This window comes from Parus major, chromosome 3 (assembly GCF_001522545.3).
Source record: "Parus major isolate Abel chromosome 3, Parus_major1.1, whole genome shotgun sequence".
Classification (NCBI taxonomy): Eukaryota; Metazoa; Chordata; class Aves; order Passeriformes; family Paridae; genus Parus; species Parus major.
This window is the reverse complement of record NC_031770.1, coordinates 48,183,253-48,201,411: the sequence shown is the minus strand read 5'-3', so window position 1 is coordinate 48,201,411 and position 18,159 is coordinate 48,183,253. Positions and strand designations below refer to the sequence as shown.

General features: G+C 35.1%; 1 protein-coding gene across 6 annotated transcripts in view; it reads right to left on the bottom strand.

Annotated features, from left to right (window-relative positions):
• Window positions 1–18,159, bottom strand: part of SHPRH (SNF2 histone linker PHD RING helicase) — a 61,589-nt gene that overhangs the window by 17,478 nt on the left and 25,952 nt on the right. For 5 of the 6 annotated variants that reach the window (XM_015621523.2, XM_033512692.1, XM_015621524.3 and 2 more), the window contains 11 exons: window positions 17,616–17,704; window positions 15,759–15,848; window positions 13,651–13,758; window positions 13,007–13,149; window positions 9,976–10,149; window positions 9,595–9,657; window positions 8,318–8,543; window positions 7,323–7,466; window positions 5,968–6,069; window positions 4,998–5,069; window positions 3,033–3,221 (listed from right to left, as the gene is read on the bottom strand). In XM_015621523.2, the coding sequence (XP_015477009.1) occupies window positions 3,033–3,221; window positions 4,998–5,069; window positions 5,968–6,069; window positions 7,323–7,466; window positions 8,318–8,543; window positions 9,595–9,657; window positions 9,976–10,149; window positions 13,007–13,149; window positions 13,651–13,758; window positions 15,759–15,848; window positions 17,616–17,704 (1,400 nt within the window). Of the gene's footprint in view, window positions 1–3,032; window positions 3,222–3,259; window positions 4,358–4,997; window positions 5,070–5,967; window positions 6,070–7,322; window positions 7,467–8,317; window positions 8,544–9,594; window positions 9,658–9,975; window positions 10,150–13,006; window positions 13,150–13,650; window positions 13,759–15,758; window positions 15,849–17,615; window positions 17,705–18,159 lie in introns of those variants that run through there. The other variant, XM_033512693.1, reaches the window with a different exon arrangement.

Here is an 18,159-nt window from a genome sequence, read left to right as displayed (position 1 = left end):
TGTTTCTGTTTCTCCTTCTGGCAACATCAAACTTACATTCAGTACTATGAAGCTTGTTAATTATATTTAAAACAGTAAGAAAATTGTAAATATAATTAATATTTGAATGATGGTGAGTTGCAATGAAAACCTCTTTCTATTCTGCATTCAGAAGTACTTCAGTGCTTAATGAATCCAATACTTTATTCTACTTCTTGTCCATTTTGATTTATGTACTCTTCCCTTTCCCCTTGGTCAGCAAGAGGATACAATGAGATGCTATTCTTTTTCCATTTCCTTCAGTGTGTACTTTGTATTACAGCAATTTTACCTAATGTATTTTTTAAAGAAGCCTTTACTTTCTTACTAGTTCCTATACACATAGTAATTTCAAGCTGTGCTAGATTCAGCAGGACAAATACTATTTTATTTCTGTCTGCACCTGTCTTTTGAACATTGAATTAACTATGTTGGCTCACTACAATGACAGATCAAATTTACTGAAGTCATGCTGCTTGCAGAATTGGCTGGGAAGGATGTCAACAGTCTCAGCACAATCTGGGAAACAATGCTGGGCTGCTTGACCACTCACAATTAGGCAGCTAACATGTAAAAGACTTTCTGCAGACTGTTTTACCGCAGACTGCAGTAAGCAGTGCCATTTTATTACCCAGGGTCCTCCTCAGTGATTCCAACTCTGCAATGTCACAGACAGAAATCAACCAGCTTTCTTCCACGTTATTTCTGTTGCACCTGGACATCGACTGTCCATCTGACTGTTTGCAAAGTCAGATGGACAATTAGAAATGCTTATGTTGGCAGGTGTTTTGATCTGAAAGGATGACACATTAGCAGCCCTATGGCTGCTGCCTGCCAATCATAAGCACCTACAGTTAGGAGATCCAAGACTAGCTTTTTAGGACATCCTACATAATTCCAGGGTCATTTATGTGCTTTTCCAATACCCTTAATCTCTGATTCAGTGATGACAATCCTGGATAATCTGTTCTAATTGTCTTTTCCTCAGAAACTGTTTTTAGACCTTATCATAGGTTTTATTTTTCCCGGCTATGACAGATAGCAGCTTTAGCCACTGTTGTTGATTCTTCCACCCTTCAGGTTCCAGTGACTCAGGTGTCACAAAGGTGATTTCATACAAGATCAGTAAGGGGAACTATGGTGCAAAAAAGAACAGCACAATGCTCTCAATGGTCACAGTCTTTTTGCACTATTTTTTAAACAAGATAGCTGTGTGAAGTTCTTAATCCCTTTGTCTACATTATGTTAAACTATATTAGACTTATTGAATGTACAAGTGACTAAAACTTTTTGGCCCACAGCACATAAAAATATTTCAATTTTGCTCTCTGTGGAGAAATGAAACTAACAATAACCTTGTTTTTCAGTCTGGCTTTAAAAATGGTACCCTACTCATTATCCCTACACTGTGAGTCTATCATTTTTTTGAATATTCAGATGACTTTCTATAAAGAAATTGGTTTGTTCAAATGAATTATGGAACAGTTGACATTAGAACCAAAACTATCCTCTAACAAACAATTTCTGTCTCAGATGACAGGCTGGCAACACCCACTGTAATACTGACCAGACACAGGAAGCTTTTACAAAACCAAAACATGCAGGGATGCCAGTAATGTCTCTCTCAGTATAAAATGCTTCCATTTACAGTAGTCCTTTTGCATCTAAGGCATACCTTAAGATGGTTAGTGTTTGTACAATAAAGAGTAAGATAGAAAGAGAGGTTGTGAATACTTTTAGAGACTGGAGAGATTGGGAAAGATTAGATTAAAATATAAACACTGAATAAATCACACAATATTCATACCTATCCTGAAAAATACTGATGTTAACCTCGGTATTCTAGAGAAACCATAGTAAGTTTGTTATTCTTTGTTAACTGTCCTTTAAAGCAATATGAGGTAGAAATTTTTATTCTTAACAGTGTTGGTTGTTTAGATAGTAAATACAGTGAAGTTACAGTGTAAATTTTTAATTTTTCGTGAACTAAGAATGAGATTTGCTCAAGCGAATTCACACAGAATTCATACTTTTGCTTTATTTTTGTTTTTTTCCAAGTTTTTGATGCAGAAATACTTCAAGAAAACACTACAACTCTTTATATAGGAAGCAGATGACATATTCTCTCATGGTCTTATATATGAAATGTGGTTATTCTAGTAATTTTTTAATGTAATTAATGAAACATTTGAAATTTTGTTAGAAACAGGGTGATATCTCTAAACTGTATATGGAATTAATATATAAAAAGCCCTACATTAAATGACGTTCTAAGAAGTAGCACTTGAAAAATACAGCCTATTTACTCCCCCTGGTGCCACATACTGTCAACTACTTTAATAATTCGAGTTAGGAATCATCTATCCATTAAATGGAATTCTATTTGTCCAGGGAGGTTGAGGTAACTAGTGTGAGTGTGGCAGCATTGTCTTCAATATAGGGCAGCGACCCTAGAAATTGTGCAAGGCTCAAGGAGACCTGTACAGGTATCATGGAAGTCTGTCAGCACAACTAGTTATTATTTTAAACTATACTAATCAGATTAAAATTCTGACAATGTATGTCCAGCTGTATTATGAAAAACAGCAGTATCATCTAAATCAAAGTATTATCAATTAATGTATTTTACCTTTGCATTTTAGCTCAGAATCCTCTACTTTTTTCACAACTGCAGTAAACACAGGTTTTTGTTTCTACAATGTTCTACAAGACATTCATGCAGAGCAAACATGTACCTGTGCACTGCATATATGTCAGTATTACATATATGTCAGAGTATAAAGACTCATGGAGATGCTGTTTCTACAACCCATTGAAAACCCTCCATTAGTGAAAAAAGCAGATACAACAATCAGGACTGAATTCCTACACATTTGTGTCCAGAGGTTTTGTCATCAGGATAAACTATTAATAAAACTATATAGCACACTTGTCTGCCTAAATGCAGTATGTTACAAAACAACAAATACACACTACTGAAAGTTTGGGCCACAGAGCTCCTGCAAACAGCTCACCTTCACAGGAATATCATCCTCCTGATTTGCAGCTTCTGCAGTGAAGACATAAGATATTTCTTTATGAGATGTTGTCTGCCTGCAAATGGCACATTTAATTGAGCTCCGGCGGGTGCCAACGCTGTACTGCTGGATGATGATTGCTATGCACTCATTACAAAAACAGTGTCCACACGTCAGCACCGCCCACTAGACAGGAAACAAAAAAACCCAAACACAACACAGCTTCAGTTTTGGACCAGTGCAAAAGAAAAACAGTGTACTAATCTATGATAAATTACATTTTCATAGAGAAATTATGTTCTTTTCATGATAGTCATCAAATTAAAGAAGAATTTTGCAATTGTTGCACTCCAGCTGCTAAAAATCCTGAATTTCAAAGTTTTCCAGCACAGAGACATTCAAGATTTAAAGGAAGTCTCTGCATTTACTGTTCATTGTTTGCATTGTCTTGGTTTTGAACTTCAGGAAAGACATTACAATCTTTCATTTCTATGAAAGATAATTCTTAATGCCTTATATGTAAACATTGGTTAAGTATTTACATCATTTTTTAAAAACAAAAAATGTTTTTATTTGCCTTCTATAAAATTCTTTATCTGTGCATTCATACTAGATTCGTCTTATCTAATAAATGATAGAAAAAATGTTTTAATTTTTCCCTACTGGTAAGTCCTAGACAGTATCTTTGGACTTAAGAAAGATTTTGTACAAAGTGTCTTAATCTCTTTTTGACAGAATGTATGTGAAACAGAAGATTGCTAGTAGAAGATGCTCTCCCCTTGTGAGCCTAGAGCATCTACATGTCAGCCAAAATCTTCTATAACAGAGAAGCAATTTGTAGACCAGTAGTTTTGAAAATCAAAATAATATCTTTTGCCATACTAGTCTGTTCTTTAGACCATTCCACGAGGAAAATCTAGAAGTTTTCATGGGACCAAGTAGCAAAGGAATTGACTAAACCACTGATTATCAAGCAGAAGGTCTTTCAGGCTTGTAATGTTTTCTCAATTGTGCAGAAACAGGATGTAAAGTATTTTAAAGTTCTTTGCAATATGAAAGTTGCTATCATCTAAAGCAGCAGCAGTCTTGCTGTTAAGAAAAGATTAAGAAAGCTAAGAGATTATTTTCCCTTTCAGTGAGCTCCTCCAGCTCTGAGATAAAGAATAATGGCAGTTAACAGGACTAACAGCTGTTCTCTGTAAAAACCTGTATTACCCTTGGAAGAAGAGCACAGAGGGGATTTTGCAAACATGGCAGGAGAGCAGTTCATGCTTACATGTCTAGAATGCAAAGAGAAGCCAAACCACCTTCAAACAGCTACTCTAAAAGAAAGAGACAATTTAGTTTGACCATATAGGAGTCCTTTCATGTTTTTCCCTAAAGTATGGTAAGTCAAGTTTAAACTATGGCTTTGTAGTCTATGATATAGATGAAGTCTCACTTGAATTTCAGCTCCTGCAGTTCATCCAGAAAGTGATGGGGAAAGAAATCTACATTGCCAAAATTTATTCTACTGGATTTTGCTATTGTTTGCATAATATCCTTATATCCTTTCCATTATATAAAGTAATACCATTTTCTTAAGAAGAAAAAAACACTATCAGTAAGAACAATTACAGTAAAATATAATAGTATACAACTTTACATTCTTTCTGTTTGCTTATAAATCGGAAATAAATCTTTCTGCCAAAATTATACCTTCAGAGTTATAAAACAATCATGAACACACATTTTGGAACACTTAAGCACCGATGTCAAAAGGTAAAAGAAGTAGAGGTGCTTGCATCTGAGAAAAATGTTATTTCAAGGGAGAGGCTGGTTGGAACATTACAGAAAACAGCTCATTTTCCCTGTTTCATTACAACATTCATTTATAAACAGATCTTGACAATTTGACACACAACTGGCTCAGTTCAAGCTAAAGATGTTCTAAAACTAAAACCTGCTGAATAAATATCTTACCTGTCTTCCCAGCTGACGTGCACAGATTGGACACGGTTCTGGGTTAACTCCTCCGGTAGTTTTATCCTGAGACTATATAAATTGGAAAATTAGAAAAAAAAATATAAGCTTTGTATTTTGTTATTCTATATTTAAAACAAGCTCCTAGAAAAAATGAATAATGAAGCCCCTAAAAGAAACCAAATCAAACCAAAACAGTATGTGAGAAAATTAAAAACATATTAATGTACTCAAGTCCATCTTGAGGAGTTATAAAATATGGAACTTATGGTAAGCAATAGGAGTGCTTTTCATTCTGCAGTCCTTCAGATGCCATCTGCAGCTCTATGACAGCTCTGAAAAATCCTGGTAAAATACAAGCTTCAACAAGAAACTCCACATATTTTCTATCAGCTTCACATTGTTGCAAAACCACTTAAATTTTGCTTAATTATGCTTACTTTAACATAAATGCACTTGCTCAAATGCTATGATTAAAATAACATATAATGTTATTATAAATGTAAAATAATATAAAATGTAAAAAAAAAATTATAAATGCAAATTAACATGGAGGTTGTCTGGTTTAGTTTGGTTTTGTTTTTTTTTTAACACTTAAACTCCAGATGTGATTACCCTTCTGTTTCAGGTAAGCTCTTTGTAAAATACCAGAGGTATGTAGAGACATACATAATTTTATAAGGCTTCTACTAAACATGGCCCAGATAGTTTTAATGAAAACTTTTAGCATCTAAAACCAGTTCACAGTTTAATAAGCATGTAATTAAGCAAGTAACTAAAATATATAATGCAATAAATAATTTTATGAGCACACAAAGAACAGCACACCGAATTTCAAAATGTAATAAATCTTCACAGAAAATACAATTTCTTTAAGATGGAAGTTTTAAATAAAAGCAATGGTAGATTTCTTCCCTTCCACAAGCAGAGTACATCACTTAGGTAAAGACCAAGGAATCATTAATCTTACTTTCTCCAGATTAGTGAGGTACAGAAGTTGTCCTAATTTCTTTTGAAGCTGTGATTTGGCAACTGCCTTGTCATTCAGAAGTTTCACTCGGTTTTGCTCTACCTACGAAAACAACATTAAATATGTGTTAGAAAAGGGAGAAAAAACTTGTTTTACAATAAGGCTTAAATTAATTTTTTTTGTGAAATTCAGGTGAGTAATTTACTGGTGACAGAAAACCAGCTCATGCTGGAAATTTAAGATGTGTTCAAGTAAACTTGATTATCTATTCCTTTCATGTATCCAGTATGAACACTGTGAATGGGCTGAAATGCAGAAGGTACACAAAATTGCTTTTTATTGTTTTATTTATATTATTGGTTCTTTATAGAAACATAATTAAGTTAAAATAACCCGAATTTTTGGAAGTTTATTTTGAACTTCATTCAATTTATTATCTATTTTCTTACAAGTGTGTATATATATACTAGAGCCAACTGCTGGTTCCAAAAACAATGTGTAAGAGACAATTATTTTCTTTATATTTCTTAGAAATTTCCACTTTTGATTCAACCAATATAAAGACAGAAACATCAAGCTGACTTTTTTTGGATTAATTACAGCTGATAGTGGAGAAGGGTAATACTGCAGAAGAAGGAGGCACCTGAAGGATGAAGGCCAAAGTAATGGGCATTTCTTTTATGGCTGCATATACATGCATAAATCTTACAACTTTATTAGGCATTTGTTAAGCAAAAGTGCTCCTTTTTAAAAACTGTTTTAATACAGAAACAAAATTTATTTCCTTATAGAAAGAAGCACTTTTATTTTACTCAATCTCACAGAAAAAAGCACAAAATATGTCTATAAAAAACATACTTCTATTGGTAAAAAAAAAAAAAAAAAAAGGTTAAATCAACCCAGCATTTTCTCTGTCATAAACAGAGTCAGGGGTAGCTCGGAAATTTCAAAATACTGAAAAAAATACTTCTCTTTGAGGTGTCACTTCTGTTTTATACAGGTATTTTTGGAAAGTATCAATATGGGTAAGGAATCAGGTCAACTTAATTTTCCACCAGGTTGGAAAACGGCAACTATAGGGAAAGGAGGGAAGTTGCTGCTGCTGAAAGGACAGCAGTATTTTGGAAACATGCCACTCTGTCAGAAGGCTAACAAAAATATATCAAAAATAACAATTACAAGCTCAAAATGGCCCATGTACTTAATGTAGAAATAGGTAAGAATTCTATACTCCACCAAGCCTGTCTGAAATGAAAACAGTCACACTACAGACATTATACACAGATCCAGATTTTATCTTTGCAGGAGGTGGCTTCCTTCAAAAAGAAATCATTATTTCCTGCCCAGTACTCTACCTCATGTGGTTCTATAATGTGGAGCACTGGTGGATTTGGTTTTGGCTCATCAGGGTGACGCACTCTCAGTCGTTCTGTCGCCATTGCCAGCTCATCAATAGCAGACACGTGATCCCTAAGGACCATCCAATACTCATGAAGTAACTGTAAGAAAACCCCAAACACATGAACAGCTGAACTGAATTAACACATACATGACTCTGTGAGAATCTTTTAGGAGGAGGAGATAATATTTCTTTACAGCATTCAGTCACAACAACAACTAATTATAAAGGAAAACAAGCAGTATAGACATAATTTTGCCAGCTCTCTTTTCCAGACTCTCTGTATAAACAACCATAAATAGCTGTCTCTCATTTCTTCTACAACTACTAGTATTACAGTAATTAATGCAACTAAAAATTCAGAAGCAAAAAGCCTTGCAAAACAACAAAAAAAAAAACCCTGCTGAATAAAAAAGAGTTATTTCACAGGATATCATCTCTGTAATTCAGTGTATATTAAGAGTAGTACAGACCAGTGAATCAGTATTTCCAAGTCACATTTCAAGATGGAATCATTGTCTTCATTCTCACTGGCATATTAGCCCCATCTTTAGTTTTTAGTCCTGAAAGGCACATGGAAAAATTGTGCTCCTTCTTCACAAGACTGAAGGTAAACTGAATTACAGAATGAACAAGTGTTGGATTTCCTGAGTCTTGCTACATTCTGATTTAAGTAAACAGATGAACACAATTATATCTTCATACTGCCTTAATAGATGCAGCTACATTGCTTAGAAATTTGATTAGTAGCCAGTATAGCTTTTAGAAACTCTTAAATCATATATAAATCATTTAAAATCAAATCCTGTAATAAGTACTATGGAAAAGGTTGGTGTAGGCAAAGCTTAATTTCAGGAATATGACTTAGATGTGCTAATATTCAGCTGCAATTTGTTTATAACAAATTAAATGGAGCACATAGCTGTTTGATCACCATGTAATTTACTGTACCTTATATTCCTTTTTCCATGCTTCAAAGAGTTCCAGGAATACACTCCCTTCTTCAGTTAGCCTAGCATCCATTCGGTGAGCTTTGGCAAAGGAGAGAAGAGCTTTCAAGGCACGCTCAGTTTCACTGGTTGCCCAGAGCCCTCTGCTTGTGGTGGGCAAGCGGTCATCGACAAGCCCTTCTTGGTCTTCTATCATCTCCTCAAATATTGCCATTTGGCCTTTAACACTTCAAAACAAACCAAACACAGCACTTAGCATGGATTTTGTACTTTCACATCCATCTGTACTTACTCATCACCTATTTCAGCCTTCTTATATATGATCAAAGAATAATGCAAACCAAGCAAATATGAAAAGCTGTTTTATTACCTAATCAAAAGCCTGCTTTGAACACAATGACCTTGGTACCAATCCTCAGGCCATTTTGTCAGCTCAAAATCATCAATAGCTTTTGTAAAGGCTTACACACCTAAATCATCTTTCAGTAGTTATTAATGTCACATTCATTAAAAAAAATTAAATTTGGACTTTTTATATAAGCAAGAATTACAGTTAAGCTCTGATGCAAAATTTGCTGTGTATTGCACTGTGAAAGAACAGCACAGCTGCCCATTTCTCTCCTTGACAAATAAAGCTAATTTAGAAATACATCAATTCTTTCTGATTCAAGCAGTCATGAAGCAACAGAACTCCCACTGGTAAAGACTACTCAAAATGTTTTCTCAGTAGCCTCAAGACTTTTCAATCCAATTTTGACACTGTGAGGGATATGAGAGAGAAGTCCAAGAGAAAGCATGCAGAGAGCTGTAATCTATGTCTCTCAGTACTGCCTGCTAGGCACTCTTCTCTGACACCCCGTGCTGGTGTCACCCTTCTATCAGCTTCATCCTGTGTGAGATGTCTTCTCTCATCATAACATTGAATGAGGGTGGTATTATACCACTTGCAGCTGGACTGCAAATAAATATTGGCACAAATAGGAGTATGTGTTAAATTAGCATCCTTCTAGTTATACACACGCTTTCTGAACACGCCACCATTTCATTTCAAATGCATGGTCATATCATAGTGGCTTGAGAGAAAGTGGCATGTATTCATTCCTTGGACACCATTTCTTCAGATGAAATATACATAGAAAATTAAACCAAATATAACTGCTATCAAAGCCATTAGCAAGAAGTCACTGCCATTTGGTCATAAACTTGTTCCAGAAAACATAAACCAATCCAACTTTCACTTTTTCTAACAGTGAGAAATTTCTAAAGCTATGAACTTACCTATGCATAAAAAGCTTTGACTCATATTCTGTGAATAATTCGTCAGCCTTACAAAAGACACAGCTGCAATACAAAAAATTGGAAATAGATGCACTCAGAATTTAATCAGAAACCAAATTATCATAAGCCCTTATTCCAGCATATGAAACTACACAAAACTCTTAAAAAAGAACAAAGTAACAGCCATATGTACACTAATATAGCTGACACTAGAAGATTTTATAAAAATAAAACCAAAGGTCATGATTCTAACAAATTGATCTGTGATACCTGTGTGCATATAACTCCTGAGTACATAATAAAGACTTTAGTATGTTATTTCAAATAAAGGAAAATTTGGTTTCACACATCTAAGGTTTATTTTCTGTTTTCAACACCTACTTGTTAAGTGGCAGTCTAACAGGTCGTAAATGGCAGATAGTGGCAGCCTCTATAACCTGCTTAGAAGGAGGCCCTTCTAAGTTTTTCACTGCTTCCCTTACAATCTTCTGGAACTTCTTCACTTCATCCAGCTGGGTTGTGAGTAGGTATTGAAGGCCTCTGCAGTCACGGAATCTGATTTAAAGAAAAAGGGAAATTACTGCGCACCAAGACATCAAATCCAAACTTGATTCAGTATTTTAAAGTAGAAGTAGCTAATGTAGGATAACGTACAAAGTTAGTATCACAAGGAAGTGCTTACTCCTGCTACGTGCAGAGCTGTCAGAAATCACTCCAGTGTATCCCAGGAGCTGATGCCTGGTATTTTTAAAACAGAAAGACTCTTTTCAAGACATGAGAGGTGTGGCCAAATACTAGTAGTGAACACCAACCTGCAATATTCTGGTCCACAATGCAGATCTACTAAAGGTAACACTGCACATACTTAAAGTCTTTCTTGTGTCTGCTGGCCAAGAAAATGATTTTCAAGGAACCTGTGCAATTCACAGCAGACATATGCACCCATCACAAAAATACACTTCATTCAGGAAGTCAGGTTTCAAAGTTAAATTAATTAAATGGACATAACATTAAACTAGTTTCCTAAAACCTAGGTGTCTCTTGTGATAGGAGGAGTGTTGAGGTAACAAACACAAACATGAACAGAAGTTAAGCACTTCCCACATTGTGTTATTCCTGAGAGCGGAAGTCTTGCTGAAAGAAAGTGCATCATTCCTACAAGGTCTGACATTGATGTACAAGATGTGGTTCCACACCCTATGGAAAGTTTGATCCAAAACAACCATTTTGGACATTGCAGAGAGCAAAATACAGGTTTAACACTACTAAAGCTTGGCATTCAATATGACCTACCTCAGTAACGTGCATTTTAAAATAATGTACACAAAGTTTGCCTAACCAGGTAGTCTGAAAATAAATGTAAATTGCAACCACAAGTCTGGTGTTAATATTACCTGCTGCCAAGTAACACCAGCTTTATAAAAATCTCCCTCACTATACTATGGATTAATCATATCCAGTACTCAACTAAGAGTACTTGTTGCTTCCACCACTGACCAGTAACACTTGATAAGCCACTGTTTTCTAAGTTTTATCTCATATGCTAAAATGAATTAAAAAGGAAGTAAGTTTTAACCATGTGTTATAAAAGAAAGTTTAGTCACAGATAGTTTTTCTGAATCTATACAATCTATAAGCTGCAGTTTAAGATAATATTTTCTAAATACCTAATTTCAATTGAGGGAAAAAAAAAAACAATCAGTGTGACACAAACAAATACAGATGGATGCACAGGCATAAAAGTTTTGCATGAACATGCAAACAGTCCTTTACTCATATTTATTTTGACCAGAATGTGATGCTATAATTCTCAAGTAGCCATGAAACGTTTATATCCAGACTCACAGACTGGTTGAGGTTAAAAGGGGCCATGGGGTGCTGTCTTGCTCAAATGCTCTCCTCAGGCAGGGTCACCCTAGAGCTGGTTGCCCAGGACCATGCCCAGACAACTTCTGAGTATCTCAAGGATGGACACCCCCACAACCTTTCTGGGCTACTTGTTCCAGTGCTCAGTCACCCTCACAGTAAAAAAGTGTTCCCTGATGTTCAGAAGGAACATCTTGTGTTTCACTTTGTGCCCATTTCCTCTTGTGCTGAAGAAAAAAAAGAGGCTAAGTTTTTGTATCTTTATTTAGATTATTCAATAGAATTAGGTTAAGTACTGAAAATAAAAAATACATTTACTTCCATTAAGAAGAAATTTCAACCTTTTTGAATCACGATGGCAGAGTAGTCAGAGTGGAGGACACATCTTTACATATGGAATTAAAATATGTGTGTATATTAAGTACTTAAATTTACAGATACATGTTTTATAAAGTTGTACACAGATGTATATACATTTATATACATATATTTAAATATACCATAAATATAATAAAAAATAATTTGACTAAAACATGATTCAGAAAGTCTGTCTTTAAGAGAATAAGTTCATGTGTCTGAGAAAATGGCCTGAAGTTAAACTATCAAAGCACTGTCCTTCCTATGTCTCTCTTTTCTGTGATGAATTTACAGACCTTCATCCAGAATGTACAAGAGAAGGTCAGGAGAAAACGGTCTATTCAATCCTGAAATTTAGGGGAGACCTTATTGCTTTCTGTATTTATATAACTGGAAGGTACAGAGAAGACCAAGTCAAACTTTTGTCAAAGGCACTGGACAAAAGAACAAGAGACAATGTACACAAGATGAAATACAGGAAATATTAATTAGGTAAAAGAATTTTATTTTATTTTTTTCCACCAAGTGGGCCAAATACTGGAACAGGCTTCACATACAGATTACTGAATCTCCCTCCTTAGACATACTTAACAGGTCAAATCCCTGTGCAACTTCACTGGATTGAACAAGCATGGGTCTGGATCTTAAGATGGGGGTTGATTTAAGTGATCTCTGAATGTTCCTTCTGAATTCATTACTGTGTAATTGAACCCAAAAACAAGTGGTGTACTGCTGTCTTGAACATGAAACCAACCTCAAATTCTATGCTCAGAAAAACAGTGATACTACTTTATGGTGTTACACAAGGACTTTTTGATATTGTCTTTCTACTTTCCATTTAAACCAGCCCATTTATTTTACAGGTAATTCAATTTTAATGAACTAAACTTTAAATTTTTCTTACTCAGAAGTTTCACGAGTATAGAGGACTGTAAAACCACAGTAGATAATACAGAAGAACATTTCAAAGAATGCTTATCTAAGAGAAAACACTAATTTTCCTGCTTTTCTTTCCAAGTCTTCTATCTAGTTGCACTTTTTCAGAGGCTGGTATTGAAACAATTGCAGTCCAGATACTCTGAAGCAAAAACATCTGCTATCTAATTGCAACTGCTAGCACAAACCAGGAAGAAGACCTGAATAGGTTTAATGAATAGGTGTGTACAAGGTATTTCAGTTACTCTCTTACTTCTCTGCCATGGAGAGTTTACTGGTCTGCTGTTTGTAGTTGCAGGTTATTTCGTTTTGCACACGTTGAACAAGCTCCTCATCGATGGCATACTGTATTGCTGTCTGGATGACATCCAACCACCAAGGAGAACCTGAATGTATCTGTATGACAAACAATAGATTTATCCTTGAACATTCAACAGGAAACCAATCTACTCACTGCAGCAGAGGCATACACTGCTCTTTAGGCCATGGTCAAACACAGACTGGCTAATTCCATGAAAAGTGGAGGATGAGTGTGTGATTAAAAATATCCCATCTTGTGTTGATGTGTAAACACATGATAAGAAACTGTTTACATTCTCCACACCTTTATATTCCTTCAGTAGAGTCAGATTCACCAAGGCCATCTACACAAATCAGCCACACAGAGATACTGTGATCTCAAAGTTTCTTCCTTCTCACTCTCTCAAAAAGAGATGAAAAGATCATTTAATCAGAGAAAGCAATGTTCCCTGTGAAATTAACAGAGCAACACTGAAGTGACCTTGTATTTTTAACAGGTGAAAGAAGATAAACAGCTAGAGTTCTGGATAAACAGATGAAAATACTATTCTTTACAAATGCCAAAAGTCAGAGACAAAACATTTAAGAGGTACCTGCCTTTCTCTGAAGTTCCCGAATGGTCTGAAGAACTGGTTGTAAGGCCTGATGGGCTTCTGCAACTTCTGCGTTGGATTTGCTCATATAGTGCTGTCGAAGTTGTTCTGCCTGTGTAGAAACAGGAGCTTAAACTATGCACAAATCATATCTGTGGGGGATGCTGCAGCTACCACAGTGTTTTTAAATGGTTACCTATCTATGTGCTACCCACCTTCATTTGTGAGCAATATTTAGCAATTTTTTTTTCCTCTAGAATCCAGCATTTACTAGTAAGCCAAGAAAAGTGTTTGAGAAGACAAATCACTATAAAGATGTTAACAGTACAACTTGGCTTTTGGGTAAGCCCAAACAACAACATGGGAATACAATGCATTACAAAAGGGAACTGGAATATAACTCAGGATTATACAGTGTTGAATAAGCAAACAATAAAAAAGATCCCAAAACAGTCTAAGAACAGGATAATTGAACTTACCTACATATAAAACTTACTCATAAAATAACAAGAAGGGCTTAAATTTCATTAAATGCATCAGATATAATATTTTTCAGAGAAATTCCAACAGTGAAACCCCTCTTGGCATGCAAGTGCCACCACTATAAAAGCGGTACCAGTTTATTTTATATTTTAAAAACTGATAAACAAAAGTAACATGTATCTTGCACTGTTACATCCTGATTTCACCACATACATTTATTTTGTGTACTTTAGTGTATGTTTAAGTCTTTTTTTGTAAACTACTACTAAGATAGTATATTGTTGTTACAGAGCCCAGTTTACCTGGAGTGGACAGGAAGGACTCTTGGGTACTTAGAAGAGCTACTGGCAAAAGGTAGCTATGAAAAACCACCTCTGCATCACATTTATAAATAAAACAAATTTTCTAATAGCTTTCTTTACAATCATGCCAGGATAATGTAGTATTTAAAAACTACTAGAATTACAGGTCAATAAAAAAGAGGCAGTACTTCTATAGAACTCCTATAAGGCAGGTACAAACTTTATATATTTAAGAGAACAAGGCTCATTAAAATAGAAAAAAAGTGCTACGCTTACATAGAATTTGCATAAAAACTATAAGATATCAGAAGATAGCCAAATAGTAAGACAGATATTCATCAAACATAAAACAAGAGAGGCTGGAAGAACTGGGCCTGTGCAGCATGAGGAAGAGAGGCTTAGAGATTACTTAAGAACAGCTTCCCAGCTGGCAGAAGGCAATCACCAAGATTAGGAGCCCAGGCATTTTACTGAAGTACAAGGGACAATGGCTATAAATTGAAACAGGAAAGAAAAAAAAAAAATCACAGAGAACTTCCCTACTATGAGATATATGAAGTACTGGAACAGTTAAGTTGTGAAATCTCTTCCCTTGGAGGTTTTAAAAGGCCAGTTGGATAATGCCCTGGGATTCCTGGAATTCATGTTGACCATGCTCTGAGGGGGAAGTTCAGCTAGAGACATCTCAAGGTCCCTTTCAGCCCAAACAGTAATTACATTCTTTTGGAAATGTTGTCCTTATGCCCACTGCAAATAACCAGTGACCAAGAGTAATCCCAGCTATTTTGCCAGATACTTCCCCAGTCAGGATTAAGGATATAGTTAAGATTATGCATACAGAAAGTGATATACAGTGATTTGTTTATCTGGCCAAATTAAAATAAACTTTACCTACAGAAAACTCTGACTATTTTAAGTTAAAAAGGAGGAAAGCTAAAGAAAATGTGAGAAAATAAAGGACTCAGAAGAATTCAGGATGACACATTCTTTATCAGTAACATCTGTGTAATTTATTTCCACAGAATATGGGGATGGGGAAACAGCATTTCAGAGGTAAAAATTATTAAAATTTCTGTAAAAGACACTCACAATATATCAGAAGCCACCAGCATTGAGAACAGCAATACTGTATTGGACATTTCTGCTCTCATCACAGAGCGAACAGCTCTTGATTTTACTAAGTTTAAGGGAAATGTATGTAGTTAACTAAAAAGCTATTTCTTTTGAAATGAAAAGAATTGTTGTTTCTTCAGTTAGATAAAATGCTGAGGAGACAAAAAATAAAAATACACTCTTCAATATTTAGGTAAAAACAAAATATATTTACCTCTTCTGCGAGTCGGCTATCACGCAAAGTTGGGGGAATTCCTGGGTGCTTTGCCAACAATTCCATTAAATTATGTGTAGAATGAAGTCTCTAAATATAGACAGAGTCAGGAGCAATCATGAAATAAATCCATTGCAACATCCTTGGCAGGAAAAAGCCTGAACAGCAATGAAAGCTTACGGCAAGAAATTAGCATGCATTTAAAATCTGTTTTGTCTTTCTCTGCTACTCTGGAAGCATCTTATAAAGAAAAGAAAGATTCCTATCCACATTTTACTGGGATAGCAAATGAAATATTCAAAAAACCTTCTTTAACATCTCAAAAGCAAATCAGCAGGCAAGTGTCATACTAGGTCATCAGATCCTATACCATAGTCACCCTCCTAATTAAAACAGCCCTTGACTATTATGGAAAACAAATTATTTATCTCAGAGCACTTTCTTTGGTAAATGTCTTAGAATACTCTGAGGAAAAAATTAATTTAGACTATGTAAAGCAAAATAAAGTGTAAGGAAAATACCAGATGCCAAGAGCTGTAATAATTTTTCATACTTTTCATTTCTCTGAAATAAAAGATACTGAGAAATGCATGACCTTTTGGTATACTTTTAGGGAAAACATATTTGATTATTAATATAAGGAAACTCTGCTCCTCTTCTCTGGCTTAACCCTTTATTTCTCAAACCAGACCAATAATATTATGCATCCTGCACAGCTCCTAGAAACTCATACAAATAACCTCCACTATCATAAATCTGCCTTTCTCACATCCTGGATCCTCTTCACCTCTGCCCTATTACTATCTCAGCCACTTAAAAGGACTGGCCAGCAGTTATTTGCCATTATCCCAGAGAGCTAATCCTACACAACTGAGAAGACTTAACAGATGTAAAATTTCATTACACTAAGGCAATATTAGGGAAAAAAAAAACAAAACAACTTTATTGCATTGCACAATCCAGTAGAACAATTTAATTAGCAACCTATGAGCAGCTTAACTAGTTTATGCTAATATGTCTATGCCAAGCGAAAAAAGCCACCAGGAAGTCACAAAGGAAAAGAAGAATCAAAGAAGCACAACAGAGACATCAAGCGACCACATGCAACACAAACAATAATTTATTCAGAGAAGCAAGCAAAGAAACTGACAGACAACTTATCTCTTCTCTATGTGTCACTAACATTTTAAATCTCTTATTACGCTGAAGAAAATTTTGGTCAATTTAGAACTGATAGTTCTTGAAGAACTATAAATATGTTACTGAAAGAATCATGATTTTTTTACCAGGAAAACATATTAATATTTTTGAATAGTATTCAAAAGGCATGAAGTCAAATGCCTGAAGAAAAAAGCACTTCAGTTCTTTTCCACGTTTTGATGCCCTTTTATCTTCTGCAGTGCAAATATTTTATTATTCTCTATCATTTGGCACATTAATATCACTCTCAGTGCAAACCCTGCATTCTGTATTTGCAGGATGTAATATGACACTGGTACTGTGAGCAATCACAGTCACATGCAGACTAGGAATTCAGCTTGTTAACTATACTGCAGAACAGCAGGTGGAGATCATACACTGCTTCAGGAACATCAAGAAAACTCACAGGCAGGGTTTTAGAAACACAGCAGCTATTTTATTTTTGTCAAAAAAAAAAAAAAACAAAAAACAACAAGGTCACAGGACAGAGGACAGATTCCTATCTAAAGATTGTGATAAAAAGATTGTGATCATTACAGCAGGCTGAAAGAGTAATTCAGCACACCACTGGTAGGAAGAAAAGACTGACCCTGCTAAATTAAATCTAAAGTATTCCAGTTCTTAATTACATCTCTTTACATGTTAATGCTCACTCACTTGCAAGGAATCTGTTTTAAGCTTTTCTTTGTGCTCTTCAGATGATCTTAGTACTTCTCTGTACAGTTCCGCAGCCAATGCATATTCTCCTGAATTAAAGAAGAGTAACAAAAACACATATTGTGTTGGTTTTTAAATACAGAAGCAGCCATGACCTTACAAGTGTTATGTTACTTGTAACATACTAAGATGTTCTCAGAAAGTCTGCATAGTAAGCGCCTGTCTTCAAGCAATTCTTTCCTAGTCATTCCATGCCTCCCCCCAGAAAAAACTGGTAAAAGACAGATTATGATATTCTACAAAGACTAATGCAGTTTCCAAATTAAATATCTTTTGTGACTGTAAGACCTGTAAATATCTTAATCTTAAAATATGTATTCATGATTGCATAAATAAAAAAAAATCTCAATTTGCACTTCAAAAAATCATCTACAACTCACTGCAGCGATGCATTGTTAAATTTGCACTGCAAATGCATTATTCACTCTCCTAGTGAAAACCATGAAAAGTTGTGTTATACTTCAGAAATGCAGAAATGATTAGG